General features: G+C 42.2%; 1 protein-coding gene across 1 annotated transcript in view; it reads left to right on the top strand.

Annotated features, from left to right (window-relative positions):
* The first annotated feature begins 1024 nt into the window (after window positions 1-1024).
* The window catches only part of LOC124594143 (T-box transcription factor mls-1-like), a 196774-nt gene continuing 177913 nt past the window's right edge, over window positions 1025-19885 (top strand). Inside the window, exon 1 of the mRNA XM_047132502.1 lies at window positions 1025-1079. Within this exon, the coding sequence (XP_046988458.1) occupies window positions 1025-1079 (55 nt within the window). The remainder of the gene's footprint in view (window positions 1080-19885) is intronic.

Genomic DNA, 19885 nt, shown 5'->3' with positions numbered 1-19885 from the left:
TTTTTTGGCTGAAAATGTCTTACAAACTTGATCGAGCGCCAAAGAACTGAAATGGTGTGCTTGGATAAAAGATAATGCGAAGAACGGTTTCCTCAAAATCCTTGGTATTATGCAGAAAGAATAGTAATGAAACTTCTGACTGTAACAGTCAGGGTAGACAGGTTTTCCAGGAATTGTCATTAGAATGTAGAGGAGTTCTGTCGGAGCAATTGTTTGACAGCTTAGAAATCCCGCAGAAGATTGTGCACAACTTGTGTACCTCTATCTGCAAATGTAGTAAGTTTCATTTACGGTAAATGACTTCAAAAAAGTGATAGTTACACACTCAATGAACTGCGACAGCATTGTTTAGTACAGATTGTGACTTATTTCCTCTGATCGGGGAATGATAGTTTAAAAATCAAATACTGTTCACGATAATTGCAACCAAGAGTCCAGAACAACGATCTAGAAACGTACAACTGATTGTGAGGCAAAATAATTTCACTTAGACCGCAGCACGTCATTATTCACAATATAGCAAGTTACAGTGTTTCTCTTAATTTTAATATGGTAAACATTCACAAGTATCCATGTATCGTGAATGAAACAACGAGATCAAGTGCCCTCGTCCGTTTATGCAGTCATGATCCATGAACAGTTTGGTCGATAATTCCTAACATAGTGCGGACTGTCAAAAAAGATAAGAACATGTGGCAGCACCGCACATCCATTGCAAGTAGACTCCTGACTCGAAAGATTTGTTTCGGCAGCGGAAAATGAGTTTCAGTAACGTTACCCTAATACTGCAGTGTAACGTAGACCGAACCCAGTGAAACGGTTAAGAAATTTCTGGGAAATCGCGGGTGCTGTTTCGGGCGCAAGTACCAGGACGGCAGCGTACCGCCCCGCAGGCGTCGCTGTCCACCATTGGTGGTTGAAATCGGAGGGCGGTAACCTGCCCGTGCGTCGCGAGCAGGCGGGAAGCTTGTTTGTTAGTCTGCTCCCCACACCTGAACCCTCAAGACGTGCGAAGGCCCTCGCGATGGATCCCGATTGTGAAGACTCTGTGATGTCGCCGTCCGCCAACCAACTCACAGGTACTGACCAGACAAACGTTCTTATTTTATAACAGGCAGACACGTACCTGTGCCGACGGTGTCAACAGTTTCTTCTACTCAGCGACTTGAGTAAAACTAAGTTATTGATAACGTAATGAAATCGTTACAGAACTAAGGCATTCCTTCACGCGTTGTATGTCATGTTCTAAACATTAGCGTTTCCTTTATTAATCGCTACTAATATTCATATCTTACACTAGTTGGTAACAGATTACCCGTGAACTGAACTAGGGACGATCAGTGCGGCAACTAACATTAGTTTTGAGATTTCACGACAAATGGCTTTGGGTACACTTACCTCTAGGGAGTATATGCTCCCCACCTCCCGCGCTGGGTACGCCCATGTCTTTACTCATTTTGTCCGCAGCTCGTGGTCGTGCGGTAGCGTTCTCGCTTCCCACGCTCGGGCTCCCGGGTTCGATTCCCGGCGGGGTCAGGGATTTTCTCTGCCTCGTGATGAGTGGGTGTTGTGTGATGTCCTTAGGTTAGTTAGGTTTAAGTAGTTCTAAGTTCTAGGGGACTGATGACCATAGATGTTAAGTCCCATATTGCTCAGAGCCTTTACTCATTTTGTTTGATTTCAAGTGATAATGTTTATTTCTAATACAGACAGAAATATTTACAATTCCATCAGTTCGAATAGTGCGACGTCAGCAAAATTCTAAGATACAAGAAACTTGAGAGTCTGTGGTATTTGCTGATAGACAGGGCAACGAAGTTCTTATATTTCTGCCTACCATGCAGTACTGAATACTGTACTATTGACTTCCTTACCCAACGGAATACTTCAAATTCTCTGGCCCTCCATATAGGGAGCGACTCAAAAGCAACTCGTTACCGACGTCAGTCCCCAGTCAATCTCTTGCTAGGCGTTGCCAACCAGTTGCCAGCGACTCGGCGCCCGCGTTGCAAAGCATTTTGAATTGCTTCGTGTAATCGAACACATCTGTGCGTTTGTATGGTTTCAAGATGAACGAGCAGGCTATGAACATCAGCTTCGTACGGGAAGTCGAAAAACGTTCCTTTTATACGAGCTCCCAGAATACTACATGGCCGGCCGCTGTGGCCGAGCGGTTATAGGCACTTCAGTCTGGAAACGCGCTGCTGCTACGGTTGCAGGTTACAATCCTGCATCGGGCATGGATGTGTGCGATGTCCTTAGGTTAGTTAGGTTTAAGTAGTTCTAAGTCTAGGGGACTGATGACCTCAGATGTTAAGTCCCATACTGCCTAGAACCATTTGAGCTACTGCAGGAGAGATTTGACAGAGAAAGCAAGAGGTGACGTGGGAAAAGAATTTCATATTATATTTGTAGTGTCCTGCACATATATTTTTAACATAAAATTACCGGTACGTCAATGGAAGTAAATGTACGAAAAATTATGTATCATAGCGATAGTATTCTTTTGTGTGATTAGCAGCCTTTTTTCATTCTGTAAAATTACACTGTGAAATGGAAACTAACAGAGAAAAGCCACAAATTTCCGATGCTTGTAAATACAATGGTCTTCATATACACATAATCTAACGAGCACAAACCACCATCACCATATAAATCACCATATAAATCTCACGATTTCAAAAGAAAATTAGCGCTGTGTTGTGACGCAAGAAATCAACTTTGCCAAATCACTGTAGCTCCGTTAAAAGTTGCACGGGTGCGACAAACAACACTCCACCTCCTCCGCGCTTGCACACGGCAACTGCTGTTGGTCATTTCAAAGTTGCCCCGTGTGCGGAACAGTGTTGCCAGCTAGTCGGCAACCAGTTTCCGATGTAGATCACCTGCCCGTTGCGTTTCTCTTCAGTCATTCCGTGTGCGGACGGCCTAAGATGAAAGTATTTTTAGCAGAAGCACGTTGACAAGCATTCCTTACCAAACAAAACTGTTGTATGTTGATATAGCTGTCCAAATTAGATGGCTGACAAGAGAAAGCACCTTAATTACTACGTTATTTATAGTACGAGTTCAACAGATCCTATTCACTTCTTAATCATTCGGAACGAGATAATTTTTACACTCATTTTACGCAACGGTGCATAGCTCGTTCATAAAAGAAGACACGAAACAGTTGAAAATACTAAAGTCTGCAAGCGACCGAGGAATAAAAGTTAAGTGTCTTAACGCTTTAATGCATAGTGTAGCTGATCAGCTACAGACTTTATCTCTTCGAGGTATCCTGTACTGAGCAACATTTTGTAACAAATTCATTATGTAGTTAAGTGTATACACTCTACTGCATCTGCTAAGTTGCTAGTAGTTCTTCATAGCGATTGTAAATGGTAGGATGAATTGAACCAGTTCGACGATCAGCTGTGTGGATGTTCTGCCGCGCGTTTGTTTTGGCGGAAAGTAGAGACTTTTTTTGCTGTTTCTGCATTGATTTGTGGGTTTGAAAATTATTTTATTTATTTTAGAAACGTAAGTAGACATGGTGTAGACAGTTAATTCGATTTTCTTTACGATATATTTGAAATTAGGTCTGTTTTTGTGTTTGTTGCGATTTAAAACCATAATTCTTTGTTAATTTAATTAAAAAAATTTTCAATATTTTTTTCGTGATGTAGCTACTTAAAACTAAACGTGGTAATTTTTACAGCTTGAAATAAAAAATCATGCATTTGAGGGTTAAGACACCAACAAACAACGCGAGTTTAATAATCTGACATGAACACTGGAACGCAATGTGATGTCTGTAGACTGAAAGTCGGCAAAATTCTGGTGATTAAAATTCATTACCGTGGTTCGGACCGACCGCCGTCGCATCGAGCGCAAACGTGATTTACCAACTGGATCCACACGCGGTGCATTCTCTTTCGTTACGATCTATCCATAAGTTGTTGTTAACTCATTAACAGATTTTATATTTTGTGAAATGTTGTAGAATATTTCTTGGGTAAGAAATCAATATCGCTAGCTGGGGACGTATTCTACATCTACATCTACATCTACATTGATACTCCGCAAGCCACCCAACGGTGTGTGGCGGAGGGCACTTTACGTGCCACTGTCATTACCTCCCTTTCCTGTTCCAGTCGCGTATGGTTCGCGGGAAGAACGACTGTCTGAAAGCCTCCGTGCGCACTCTAATCTCTCTAATTTTACATTCGTGATCTCCTCGGGAGGTATAAGTAGGGGGAAGCAATATATTCGATACCTCATCCAGAAACGCACCCTCTCGAAACCTGGACAGCAAGCTACACCGCGATGCAGAGCGCCTCTCTTGCAGAGTCTGCCACTTGAGTTTATTAAACATCTCCGTAACGCTATCACGTTACCAAATAACCCGGTGACGAAACGCGCCGCTCTTCTTTGGATCTTTTCTATCTCCTCCGTCAACCCGACCTGGTACGGATCCCACACTGATGAGCAATACTCAAGTATAGGTCGAACGAGTGTTTTGTAAGCCACCTCCTTTGTTGATGGACTACATTTTCTAATCACTCTCCCAATGAATCTCAACCTGGTACCCGCCTTACCAACAATTAATTTTATATGATCATTCCACTTCAAATCGTTCCGTACGCATACTCCCAGATATTTTACAGAAGTAACTGCTACCAGTGTTTGTTCCGCTATCATATAATCATACAATAAAGGATCCTTCTTTCTATGTATTCGCAATACATTACATTTGTCTATGTTAAGGGTCAGTTGCCACTCCCTGCACCAAGTGCCTATCCGCTGCAGATCTTCCTGTATTTCGCTACAATTTTCTAATGCAGCAACTTCTCTGTATACTACAGCATCATCCGCGAAAAGCCGCATGGAACTTCCGACACTATCTACTAAGTCATTTATATATATTGTGAAAAGCAGTGGTCCCATAACACTCCCCTGTGGCACGCCAGAGGTTACTTTAACGTCTGTAGACGTCTCCCCATTGATAACAACATGCTGTGTTCTGTTTGCTAAAAACTCTTCAATCCAGCCACACAGCTGGTCTGATATTCCGTAGACTCTTACTTTGTTTATCAGGCGACAGTGCGGAACTGTATCGAACGCCTTCCGGAAGTCAAGAAAAATAGCATCTACCTGGGAGCCTGTATCTAATATTTTCTGGGTCTCATGAACAAATAAGGCGAGTTGGGTCTCACACGATCGCTGTTTCCGGAATCCATGTTGATTCCTACATAGTAGATTCTGGGTTTCCAGAAATGACATGATACGCGAGCAAAAAACATGTTCTAAAATTCTACAAGAGATCGACGTAAGAGATATAGGTCTATAGTTTTGCGCATCTGCTCGACGACCCTTCTTGAAGACTGGGACTATCTGTGCTCTTTTCCAATCATTTGGAACCCTCCGTTCCTCTAGAGACTTGCGGTACACGGTTGTTAGAAGGGGGGCAAGTTCTTTCGCGTACTCTGTGTAGAATCGAATTGGTATCCCGTCAGGTCCAGGGGACTTTCCTCTATTGAGTGATTCCAGTTGCTTTTCTATTCCTTGGACACTTATTTCGATGTCAGCCATTTTTTCGTTTGTGCGAGGATTTAGAGAAGGAACTGCAGTGCGGTCTTCCTCTGTGAAACAGCTTTGGAAAAAGGTGTTTAGTATTTCAGCTTTACGCGTGTCATCCTCTGTTTCAATGCCATCATCATCCCGTAGTGTCTGGATATGCTGTTTCGAGCCACTTACTGATTTAACGTAAGACCAGAACTTCCTAGGATTTTCTGTCAAGTCGGTACATAGAATTTTACTTTCGAATTCAATGAACGCTTCACGCATAGCCCTCCTTACGCTAACTTTGACATCGTTTAGCTTCTGTTTGTCTGAGAGGTTTTGGCTGCGTTTAAACTTGGAGTGAAGCTCTCTTTGCTTTCGCAGTAGTTTCCTAACTTTGTTGTTGTACCACGGTGGGTTTTTCCCGTCCCTCACAGTTTTACTCGGCACGTACCTGTCTAAAACGCATTTTACGATTGCCTTGAACTTTTTCCATAAACACTCAACATTGTCAGTGTCGGAACAGAAATTTTCGTTTTGATCTGTTAGGTAGTCTGAAATCTGCCTTCTATTACTCTTGCTAAACAGATAAACCTTCCTCCCTTTTTTTATATTCCTATTAACTTCCATTTTCAGGGATGCTGCAACGGCCTTATGATCACTGATTCCCTGTTCTGTACATACAGAGTCGAAAAGTTCGGGTCTGTTTGTTATCAGTAGGTCCAAGATGTTATCTCCACGAGTCGGTTCTCTGTTTAATTGCTCGAGGTAATTTTCGGATAGTGCACTCAGTATAATGTCACTCGATGCTCTGTCCCTACCACCCGTCCTAAACATCTGAGTGTCCCAGTCTATATCTGGTAAATTGAAATCTCCACCTAAGACTATAACATGCTGAGAAAATTTATGTGAAATGTATTCCAAATTTTCTCTCAGTTGTTCTGCCACTAATGCTGCTGAGTCGGGAGGTCGGTAAAAGGAGCCAATTATTAACCTAGTTCGGTTGTTTAGTGTAACCTCCACCCATAATAATTCACAGGAACTATCCACTTCTACTTCACTACAGGATAAACTACTACTAACAGCGACGAACACTCCACCACCGGTTGCATGCAATCTATCCTTTCTAAACACCGTCTGTACCTTTGTAAAAATTTCGGCAGAATTTATCTCTGGCTTAAGCCAGCTTTCTGTACCTATAACGATTTCAGCTTCGGTGCTTTCTATCAGCGCTTGAAGTTCCGGTACTTTACCAACGCAGCTTCGACAGTTGACAATTACAATACCGATTGCTGCTTGGTCCCCGCATGTCCTGACTTTGCCCCACACCCGTTGAGGCTGTTGCCCTTTCTGTACTTGCCCAAGGCCATCTAACCTAAAAAACCGCCCAGCCCACGCCACACAACCCCTGCTACCCGTGTAGCCGCTTGTTGCGTGTAGTGGACTCCTGACCTATCCAGCGGAACCCGAAACCCCACCACCCTATGGCGCAAGTCGAGGAATCTGCAGCCCACACGGTCGCAGAACCGTCTCAGCCTCTGATTCAGACCCTCCACTCGGCTGTGTACCAAAGGTCCGCAGTCAGTCCTGTCGACGATGCTGCAGATGGTGAGCTCTGCTTTCATCCCGCTAGCGAGACTGGCAGTCTTCACCAAATCAGATAGCCGCCGGAAGCCAGAGAGGATTTCCTCCGATCCATAGCGACACACATCATTGGTGCCGACATGAGCGACCACCTGCAGATGGGTGCACCCTGTACCCTCCATGGCATCCGGAAGGACCCTTTCCACATCTGGAATGACTCCCCCCGGTATGCACACGGAGTGCACATTGGTTTTCTTCCCCTCTCTTGCTGCCATTTCCCTAAGGGGCCCCATTACGCGCCTGACGTTGGAGCTCCCAACTACCAGTAAGCCCACCCTCTGCGACTGCCCGGATCTTGTGGCAACCTCTGGAACAGGACAAGCAGCCATGTCAGGCCGAAGATCAGTATCAGCCTGAGACAGAGCCTGAAACCGGTTCGTCAGACAAACTGGAGAGGCTTTCCGTTCAGCCCTCCGGAATGTCTTTCGCCCCCTGCCACACCTTGAAACGACCTCCCACTCTACCACAGGTGAGGGATCAGCCTCAATGCGGGCAGTATCCCGGGCAACCACAGTCTTAGTCCGATCAGGGGATGCGTGGGACGAGCTGGCCGTCCCCGACAAACCCCCATCCGGACCCCCACAGTGATGCCCATTGGCAACAGCCTCAAGCTGTGTGACCGAAGCCAACACTGCCTGAAGCTGGGAGCGAAGGGATGCCAACTCAGCCTGCATCCGAACACAGCAGTTGCAGTCCCTATCCATGCTAAAAACTGTTTTGCAAAGAACGTCTGAACTAATCTACAGAGAGCGCAAACAAATCGACAAAATTTAAACGGTTATTAAAATACAAGATTGCCTAGTAAATGCAGTAATGCTGCTACTTGCGCACTGCTGACACTGCTCGGCGGCGGAAGGAGACTAAGCGAAATTACACTATTCAGGTACTAAAACACGATGCTACACTCTCAAATACTATAAAACGCCCGAAATTTATGAATTAAACAATGCAAGTACCAAAAACACGCAAAGAAATTAAGAATTAAACTATGTAGCAAATGAGTGAGCTAGGAGTATACGACTTGCTGCTGCAGCTGCTTATCCAACGGCGGCAGGGAGCACACTGACTGCGACCAACCGACACTGGCCGTTCAAAACAAAAACAGTAGACAAACGACTACGCGAATTTACACTATTCAGGTACTAAAACGCGATGCTACAACTCTCAAATACTATAATACGCCCGAAATTTATGAATTAAACAATGCAAGTACCAAAAACACGCAATGAAATTAAGAATTAAACTATGTAACAAATGAGTGAGCTAGGAGTATACGACTTGCTGCTCAGCTGCTTATCCAACGGCGGCAGGGAGCACATTCCGGATGATTGACTTAAGTGAACTGATAGAATCAACGAACATTGGTATCAGTCGGTTGTAATGTGGAAATAATTGCACCTTTCAGCCAAATTTTACTTTTTCTTTTGTATTGGTGACTGGACTTCCAGACATGTACCTGAATCATTGGTAGTCAACCTGGTTCCTACCGCCCACTAGTAGGCTTTCCAGCTTTCATGTGGCATGGAAGGTGGTAGGAGTTTTACAACATTTTCGTCGGATTTTCATAGAATTTTGACTAAACTATTTGGTAAGTAATTATATATTTTAACTTGCTGTAACTCTGCATTATGAAATTTGTAAAACAAAATGACTTTCCCACGTTTAAATTACGATTGCTGAGGAACCAGTGGACCGTTAGAAAATTTTAGAACTAACAAGGTGTGGACGTTAGGTAAAAATGGTTGACTACCCCTGATCTAAACGCTACGAAATAAAAATAACCGTTTTAGTCGCACAGCTGACTCGAGCGCCAGTCTTAGTAATGCAGCAGTGCAAAGCTAGACTTATTTCGGTTCCAAAATCATTCCGTTTCACCTTCTTTAGCTTCCTCGTAAAATGAAGTTTTACGACTATTATGATAACACAGAACTATGGCCAAAATATACCTCGGCCCTTTTCTGCTAGTGAAGGAGTCAGTGGAAGTCGCAACCAACCCTAGCCACTAAACAAAACAACGCACTGTAGTATTACAGTAGGAACTGTAAAGATTCCAATCTGCTGCCTAGCCTGCGAAAAAGAGGCAGAGCTTAGTTTTCCTACACCTCTCTTCCTCCCAACAACCATTAACCTAGGCGGCTATCGCATGTTAACATTTCCAGCATCCCTGCAAAAGGGCAAGTTATACGGTGCATATAATACATCTATTTTACAGAACTGAAGAAAGCTAATCTAGTCTTTCGTCACTTTCGATGGATGTGAAGCGTTAACACAGCAAGACGTTTATAAGTTCTCAACATGTGGCGCTTGTATAAGTATCATACGAATCAACTTTAACGGTTCATGCATTTCAAATTTCTATCAACAATTTCGGTTTTACAAATTATCAAAACAAACGAAGCTGTGAAAAAACATTTACTTGTGATCTATATACCAGTACATACAAGTTTTGACATTGGTGGCTCTATTTAAATAGCCGGCCGCGGTGGTCTAGCGGTTCTAGGCGCGCAGTCCGGAACCGCGCGACTGCTACGGTCGCAGGTTCGAATCCTGCCTCGGGCATGGATGTGTGTGATGTCCTTAGGTTAGTTAGGTTTAAGTAGTTCTAAGTTCTAGGGGACTGATGACCACAGATGTTAAGTCCCATAGTGCTCAGAGCCATTTTCTATTTAAATACATGTCAACAGTATCGAAAATCGTGCAGAGGAAGAATTAAAACAGTATATGTTATTCAAAATAATTTTCATCTGGAAGAACCCTTAAACAATATTCCCTATAGTTGCAAGGAGAAAGTCGAGAATCCATCCCACGACGGAGAAGATCACTATACTTGAGGAAGAGAGAATGGGGTGGAGCAGAGGCCGCACCTCTCTCACGCAATGCTTCCATTTCACCTGTCTTAAGCTTCGCACCGAGTATCTACTCTCAAGAACAGTGAACTTCCTTGTCAGAAAAGGTATCACAGGAACTGTTTCATGCTTCTACCACAGAGAGCTCGAACATAGAGCAGCGAACCTAAACACGCCATTCAACAATGGCTACTGCACTACGACTTTACAAATTATCGTTTGAACAATGAAGTTCGCACAGGGCCGCCATGGAACATAAGTGGCCTCACATCCGCTTCTTCAACTCAGAACTGTATACCCCAGCGCTCAAGGAATGATTTACCAATAATAACTCAACCGATTTGTTATGAAATGTAGGCTTTGCTTGGAAGTTGACGAAAAATGAAGAAAAATACTGAATTACATGAAACTGTATATTTGAAGCAAATATTTTGCCATTTTTCTTTTCTTTTTTTTCATCTTTTCCTGATCCCTTTTTCATCTAAGACCACCAGTTCATATTTTCAAATGTTTAAAAAATTCATTGTTCTAGACATAAAAAATACAAAAAGACACATTTCGGAGAACAAGGTCTTTATGGAAACATGCTATGTTAAACCCCTGTTCACAGCATCCCCAGGATTCGTTTACTGAATAATCTCTGCAGTAACTATTCGTAAACGACCAAAAATAAATGATTAAATGAAATAAAATCTAGGAGTCGGGTTATCCAAGAGACCATGTAGAGCTAATCTTGATGTCTACCGGGAAAAAAAATCTACGAAGAAGGAAACTGCATTTCCATGTTTCGATTCAGACCTAGGTTTTCCGTGGTTTTCCTAATCACTTCAGCAGCGTGCCACAATAGTTATCCTTCCCGTCCTTGAATAACAGAACCTGTGCTCCTTCTCTAGTGACGTAGACCATGCGGCCCAACGCAAGTATCAGAGAGGCCCAAGAAGGATGCACCTATGGGGCTACAGGTAAAAACAAACTTTTTGTAAAATTCCGTTTATGTAAAGTTATGATAAACTGAATATTTTCAATATGAAACGCCCACCACTCAATGCTATTCTGTCATTGGTTTATCCCGTCCGTTCTTTTTTTCTTTTTGTGGTGTTAAGTATATTATGAGCAGCTTAAAAATACTCGTCTTTTTCCAGCGTTGCCTAGTTAAGCTAAAAGGTTAGACAGACACCCCTGACCAAGAAGCTAAGCTCAAAAGAGCACAGACATACACCACACATTTTGTACGGTAAAGTCTAATATCGCTACTATCAAAAGTCGCTACCATTTCCGCACTTGGTGCATCACAGTGGAAACAACATCAGAGCTCATGAGCTCAGAATTTAATTCAAACTTTTACGTCATTATACAAGCCATGAGCGCGATTGGCTATTATGACTGTGCTGTATTTAATTTCGGTTATGTTAACTATGTTATTCAATGTATCATTCAATTAGGATCTTTTGTGCTTATGCATGTATTTTATTGCGTTAAGCCTCAAATAATATAAATCCAATTGCAGTTTGCTTGCAGTGATACCTGTGCTTCGTAGCGATTTCATCAACGAGTATTTAATGGCCATAAGGCAAACATACGTTTTTGAAAATGTAAAGAAGATCATATCACATCTTGTAGAGAGAAAGGTGAACAAACTTTAAAGACACATTTGCACGCTGAGCGGTTATTTAGGGAAAAGTCGTAGTTATAAGTTGAAAAACAAAGATATATTAAAAAACCACAGATGAAATCCACGGCTGTGCAAGCATTGCCTGCAGCCGCTGGAAAACAGAGGAAGAATTACTATCGTCGGATGACGAAAGTATAGGTTACTTTTTGTCTGATAGGTCCCGTACAGATCGGACGTGTGTGGAGCACCACCATTAACATTGTATTATTTCAATATTTTATTCACGAGTTGCAATCACCGGCACTCGTAATAACATGATGTAAGTGTATTTTTAAACTATGTTTCTATCTCAGAATATAATTATTACTAATCCATGTATGTTTTATTTTGTGGCACTAGTTATTTGTAAGATTGTTGAGTGTCTTGGCTTGGCAAAGAAAGGATCCGTAAAATGAAAAGATAGTCGTCCGATACGAACCATCGACGTCTTCGGGTGCTGATCTCAAATACGAAGTCCGTTATAAAAGATAAAAGGTGAATCTGCAAGAACGCGGTCATAATTAACATAACGGACAAAGATGCCTTGCCCAAGCACAGAAAAAAAGCAAAAATTGTAAAATATCAAACATAATTAATATTGCGCACTGCTATCTCTCTTCTGTTTGTGTAAAGTTCAGATACGAAAAAGACCATTTATATTTATAAAAATATTGCAGTTATTATTCGTGTACGAATCCGGATATGATGTGGTAAAGGACGTGACGGAACAGATGATGCATCAAGCGTTATACTGCTGTGGTTTGTGAATGTCGCAATTTTCCGCTCTGTATACTTATCGTGAGGTTGATGTAACGTCAGTTTTGCAGAGTTAACCAAGAATTCGGTATAAAATATTATATTTTCGGATACATTTAAGAAACTTTCTGCGGTACGGATTTATTGGCTCAAATGGCTCTAAGCACTATGGGACTTAACATGGGAGGTTATCAGTCCCCTAGAACTTAGAACTACGTAAACCTAACTAACATAAGGACATCACACACATCCATGCCCGAGGCAGGATTCGAACCTGCGACCGTAGCGGTCGCACGGTTCCAGACTGAAGCGCCTAGAACCGCTCGGCCACCGCGGCCGGCTTGGATTTATTAATTAATTTTATTACGTTTACGAAAACATTATTCATTCACACTACAGTTATGACTTTATAATTTATTTAATATCCGTTAGTCATAACAGCGCTCGATGACGTGTTGGATTCTATAATTCCAAGAAAATTGTTCAATCTTATTCTTCATTTGTGTGGACATAATGTCCGTAGTTGCTTTACAATTCTTGAGGGTATTTTCGTTTGTAGTTGCAACGAAGAACGAAAATAATCTCGAGAAATGTTCAGTACTATGCCTCGTTAAACGATTATCCCTGCTATAAGAAACTTCATCCGTTCAACAGCTACGAACGCTCAGCCATTTTTATCCATAATGTGAATCAAGTAACATCTATGTTTCTATCCCTTCCTACATATATTAGGAATATATTAACGGTGATGATATAAGCTCGAAATATTCAAATTTTGGCTGCCTGTAAATACGGCGTTCCTTTAGTTCAAAATGTTCTTATGTGTGTGAATTCCTAGACTTACTACTTAAGCTAACTTGTGCTAAGAACAACACACACACCCATGCCCGAGGGAGGACTCGAACCTCCGGCGGGATGTGCCGCGCAATCCGTGACATGGCGCCTCAAACCGCACGGCCACTCCTCGCGGTATTCCTTTAGAGTCTTGCTATTTATGTATTTGTATATTTCTTTTTCAAGCTGAGGTCTGGCAGACATCACACAAGTGGATAAAAACTTCGTTATGCTACGTAACGTTTTATTTTTATTGTTCCCACTGGTTTAGCAGAAAATAGTGTTCTGATAAAATACTTGTTTGGTTCTAATAACTTTATCCGATGAAATATCGCCTTTACCTTTCCATTTTTATGACAAAGTTCATGCAGAAACTGTATAATTAACTCTGGAGCAAAAAAACAGCATGATAATATTGCATTATTTCACGGCACGTTAATTCCTACTAGCCGGCACATGCGGCCGAGCGGTTCTAGGCGCTTTCGTCCAAACCGCGTTGCTGCTACGGTCGCAGGTTCGAATCCTGCCTCGGGAATGGATGTGAGTGACGTCCTTAGGTTAATTAGGTTTAAGTACACTACTGACCATAAAAATTGCTACACCGAGAAGAAATGCAGATGATAAACGGGTATTCGTTGGACAAATATATTGTACTAGAACTGACATGTGATTACGTTTTCACGTAATTTGGGTGCATAGACCCTGAGAAATCAGTACACAGGACAACGACTTCTGGCCGTAATAACGGCATTGATACGCCTGGGCCGGCCGGCGTGACCGAGCGGTTCTAGGCGCTACAGTCTGGAACCTCGCGACCGCTACGGTCGCCATATCGAATCCTGCCTCGGGCGTGGATATGTGTGATGTCCTTAGGTTAGTTAGGTTTAAGTAGTTCTAAGTTCTAGGGGACTGATGACTTCAGAAGTTAAGTCCCATAGTGCTCACAGCCATTTGAACCATTTGTTACGCCTGGGCATTGAGTCAAACAGAGCTTGGATGGCATGTACAGGTACAGCTGCCTATGCAGCTTCAACACGATACCACAGTTCATCAAGAGTAGTGACTGGCGTATTGTGACGAGCCAGTCGCTCGGCCACCATTGACCAGACACTTTCAATTGGTGAGAGATCTGGAGAATGTCCTGGTCAGGGCAGCAGTCGAACATTTTCTGTATCCAGAAAGGCCCGTACCTGACCTGCAACATGCGGTCGTGCATTAGCCTGCTGAAACGTAGGGTTTCGTAGGGATCGAATGAAGGGTAGAGCCACGGGTCGTAACACATCTGAAATGTAACGTCCCCTTTTCAAAGTGCCATCAATGCGAACAAGAGGTGACCGAGACGTGTAACCAATGGCACCCCGTAGCATCACTCCTGGTGATACGCCAGTATGGCGATGGTAAGTACACGCTTCCAATGTGCGTTCACCGCGATGCCGCCAAACACGGATGAGACCATCATGATGCTGTAAACAGAACCTGGATTCATACGAAAAAATGACGTTATGCCATTTGTGCACCTAGGTTCGTCGTTGAGTACACCATCGCAGGCGCTACTGTCTGTGATGCACGTCAAGGGTAACCGCAGCCATGATCTCTGAGCTGATAGTCCATGCTGCTGCAAACGTCGTCGAAATGTTCGTGCAGATGGTTGTTGTCTTGCAAACGTCCCCGTCTGTTGACTCAGGGATCGAAACGTGGCTGCACGATCCGTTACAGCCATGCGGATAAGATTCCTGTCATCTCGACTGCTAGCGATAAGAGGCCGTTGGGATCCAGCACGGCGTTCCGTATTACCCTCCTGAACCCACCGATTCCATATTCTGCTAACAGTCATTGGATCTCGACCAACGCGAGCAGCAATGTCGCTATACGATAAACCACAATCGCGATAGGCTACAATCCGACCTTTATCAAAGTCGGAAACGTGATGGTACGCATTTCTCCTCCTTACACGAGGCATCACAACAACGTTTCACCAGGCAACGTCGGTCAACTTCTGTTTGTGTAGGAGAAATCGGTTGGAAACTTTCTTCATGTCAGCATGTTGCAGGTGTCGCCACCGGCGCTAACCTTGTGTGAATGCTCTGAAAAGCTAATAATTTACATATCACAGCATCTTCTTCCTGTCGGTTAAATTTCGCGTCTGTAGCACGTCATCTTCGTGGTGTAGCAATTTTAATGGCCAGTAGTGTAGTTCTAAGTCTTGGGGACTGATGACCTCAGATGTTAAATCCCATAGTGTTTAGAGCCATTTGAACTATTTGTTAAACCGTACTCTTCCCTACATTTGGTCGTAACTAGTCGTAATTACGGTCCAGTTCCAACTAACATTCGTTTTTTGCAAGCGTCACAAATATGGAATGTTCTCCTGGAAAGTATCTTTGCAAATTGGAAAACCGTCGTACTATTGATGTCATGAAATTTAGTATTTAGACGAAAATGGAGTGACTGTAGCGGCGAAAAAGACGAAGGAACATGTTTGCAAATGGTTACCCATGTTGTGCAAATTATGGAGGAAGGCACGATGCGAAGGGAGCTGCACTGTAATATCCATCCAAAAAAGAAAAAGAAAATGTTCAGAGTTTTCGATTCACAATGTAGATGTACTAAGGGGCAGGAGTTTCTCCTGAGCAGTGGATCGCGTTCGGATAAGAGGAAGTAGTTGCGAATAAAGTATACTGCGATTGGTTTTTACGAAAAATTGCATCACCAAAGTTTTAGCGTCCGGTTAGACGCAAGACGTGGATTCGCAGATATTACGATATTTTGTCGAACGACTCTTGATCGGCAGGCTTTCTAATTCCGACTCTGCAAAAGTCGGATAAAATTGGAAAACCTAATTCTGATACTGTTTTTTGTCAGCTCTTGGCAACATACGTGATACATCTTCATAAGTCTTAGTAATCGTTCTGATAGTTAAAGAAGATGGTGAATTGTTTGGAATACGGATACATTACAAGATCAGCAATGGGAACAGTAATGACAAAGAGTCTAAGCTTAGTACCATCATTCTTCCTATCATCATGAAGTCGGGCGTGGACATCGCTGTAGGAGAGCGATATGTTGGGTGGTGGTTGACCGTGTTAAAACGTGATTCCATTCGATAAAATAGGTAGCATTACACAATAAGAATGATATGATCTCGAATAACAATGTCGACTACAGGTTCTACAGGAGAGGAAATATGCATATGCATATGCTATGTGGATGGCGCGTAATCACTTCATCGAACTTGCGCTTCCCAGCGGAATTAATTTGCTCAAACATGCAACACATTTATACAGACAATGCCCGGATGGACATATTCGATGAATATTAAATCATTGGACTTCAATATAAGATTATTCTTAATAAGTAGCTTAAGAACATAAGTATGGAGGTCTTACAATTAAGAAGAAAGATGACAGACTGATAAGTCTGAAGAACATCACTTGCTTCATATAAAAGAAGAGCGAAAGTAATTGGCTGATTTATTACATCGAGATCAAAGATATTTCTGCATAGCACTTACACTATCGAAATTAATATGCTACACCTCACGGATTTAAAGGTAACAAGAAACAATACTATCCGTAGCACTGTAGTAGCCACCGATTTAGCGTAGTAAATCGTAGTCGAGGGCTCTGACATATATTCCGTGCTCATCGTGGACCAGATTTTGATTCCACGCTTTAACGAAACCTGTAAACGTTCATTACTTCCACAACAATTCCACTTTCGTAGAAGCTTGGTACGAAACAGCACACGTGTATCACTAACATTGGCTGAAGAAGGTGAACATTGAAACCCGCACTATTTACCTCGCGTCGCGGTCGTTTTAGTGTTGTTCGGAGCTTGCTTCCGTACTCCCGCTGCCAGCCATCAATATTGATAGAAACTGCTGACAAGGCATAAGAGCGGTCATCATTTTCAGACAAAAGGTCGGTATTGTTGTAAGACAAGAGAGCAACGGATCTGCACTTTTTAGAAAAGCGGTATTTTTATTTCTAGTCCTGTTCCTTTTTCGTAAATATACCTGCTACCTTTGTGTGACAGCGTTAAGGCGTTAGTAAATTCATAACACCACTGAGTAGTTAGCAGCATTTACTTTTCTTCTGCCTGAGGAAGTAGGCGATTGTTTCGTTTTATTAACAGCAGCAAAACTTGTAACTGAACGTAGTTATAAAAATCACCAAAATTTGATTTACATATAAAATAAATGAAAGGCAGTAAAAAACTGTCAAAAACAGCATGTTTTATTTGTGTATATTGTGCAAGACAACGCAAGAAATCACACAAAATCCACTGCAACAGGCACGAAAAATTAATCCCCTTGGAAAACCGGTTTCTGCAATCACAGTCCGACGCTATCGAATGACATATCATACAAGAAGCTTTCGACACAAAGGAAACATCAACAGAACACACACTGTGCTGGATGGTGTTTGTAAGGTACCAACACAATATTTAAGAACTGCACGGAAGCTTAAATGTCGAACTGCTTTTTGATCATCGAGGTAGGTGGATTTCAAGCTGATTATTTTTCACCATCATCACCGATGAAGTAAGTGCTGAAAAACATAACGAATGGAGAAAAATTCCTCTGCAAAAAAATTAACAGGTTGTATACAGCACATTCTTTCTACCTAGAATTAGGCTATGACACCCTATATCTGTACACAGCTAAACACCTATTGTGCATAGCGATACGTACCAAGTTCATTTTCAGCCGTCGATTGTACTCGCGAAGAAAAATTGATAGTGCCCATCTGTGTGACTCCAAATATCTCCAATTTTGCCCTCTTGGTTGTTGCGTGAAATGTGTGTTTCGGGAACAAAGAATATGGAGTCTCTGAATTTTGAGACCAAAAGTCTCCGCAGTGCGCAATGCCTATCATGTCGCGTCTCCCGTTGGAGATTGATGAGTGTATCTTTGACGCACTTGGCAAAGCAAATAAATCTGAGACGAGACACACAACTTTTCTTTGTACCATCTTTATCCCTCCCGTTATTCCAGCTTACGAAAGAGTCCCAGACCGATGAAAAATACTAAAGAATTGACTGATCGAGAGTTTCCTAAGCGACTTACAGTTTCTTACGATACTTTTGATAATTGCGGCGTCTGCCTTGCCCACTGCTAAGTGTCTGCTATCCTTCACTTTACATCGTTTCCGACAGACATTCGTAGCCATTTGACTTATGAGACTGATTGCTGTGGCTGACCTACAGTCAAACGACATGGGATCGCTCTGTGTCGCGCGCACTTTCTTTCTCTTCCTCTCTCCCTCCCTCCCTCCCTCGCTCTCTCACACTCTCTCTCTCTCTCTCTCTCTCTCTCTCTCTCTCTATCTCTCTCTCTCTCTATCTCTCTCTCTCTGTCTTTCTCTCTTTCTCTGTTAGAGCACATTAGCTTGCACTTCCTCATCTTGAGGTCACTTGTCATCACAAAGACCTGGTTATTCACAAATCTAAACTTATTCTGTGATAAGTTTCTACGCATACGAACTTCCTGTATCAACTTATGCAAACACCCTCACAGAGTAACAAATGGTGTCTGCGAGTTCATTTGTATAAGTTATGTATCGCAAACAGTAAACGGCATTCACACTAGCACACTTTCCAAACTAACGATATTTCCTCATGCAGGGCGACGTATTAACAAGGAAATAGAAAGACCTGTTATGTCGCAACCTTTTTTGGTATTTTTTGCACTGTTAGTCAACTTTGCTAAAATATCGCATCCAAAATTTCAGTTGCCGGTAAGAACTGGATGTTACAAAAATTAATTATGCAGCACGACTTTTTCAAATGGTTTTCGTGCATGAAACCGCTCAATGCACAGCCCCGTGTTCTTGTATTGCACAACGCGGCTTTCTCTTATCACTTACTGCAATGGTTTGGGAAACGAGCGTTTATCGCGAACTGAAAGCGATCGAAATGTAATTTAATGTTCATAGAGAAATAAAAATTATAGTTCACCAGTAACGTTCCAAATTGGTGATTAGATAAGTAAATAAATGCAAGTTTTCCAACAGTTCGAAATTAATTCAATTTCATGTATATATTGCAGAAATATGAAATTTTGTTACTATGCTTGAATAATTTATTATTTTTGCACCATTAAAATAAATTAAGAGTGATATCTGACAGCCCTGTGAGTCGCAGACAGACTTCCGCTTTAAATTCTTCATGTGTATGGTCATATTGTTCGTAGTTGGTTAGCAATTTCTGAGGGTATTTTTGTTCCGTCGATACAACTACAAGAAAGTGCGTGTTTTTCTCACCCGACGCGTTTCGCTTTATGGAAGTGAAGCATCATCAGTGGTCAGTAATTGAAGATATTTACGGTCTGATTTGTCTTCTAGATCGGAAAACTGTTCCTTAACGAGTTGTTGGTTTTTACTCACGGCAATTTCTGCTCGTTTTTTCGCCTACATCAGGAGATGCCATCTGCTAGCATGTTTTTGGCTCCTTTCTTCTTTGGACACTGATAACAGTGGTCTAATTTTACATTACTTTGCAGAACTATGCGTTTTTGACGATTAACAGAGCACAATTTTGTACGGCACTATTAACTGTTTATTTCTGTACTTCTGTATCGTGTTTTGTAGTGTTGCCAACACTACCACTC

This window comes from Schistocerca americana, chromosome 1, assembly GCF_021461395.2.
Source record: "Schistocerca americana isolate TAMUIC-IGC-003095 chromosome 1, iqSchAmer2.1, whole genome shotgun sequence".
NCBI lineage: Eukaryota > Metazoa > Arthropoda > Insecta > Orthoptera > Acrididae > Schistocerca > Schistocerca americana.
The sequence above is the reverse complement of the archived record's forward strand: the minus strand, read 5'-3'. Positions and strand labels throughout refer to the sequence as shown.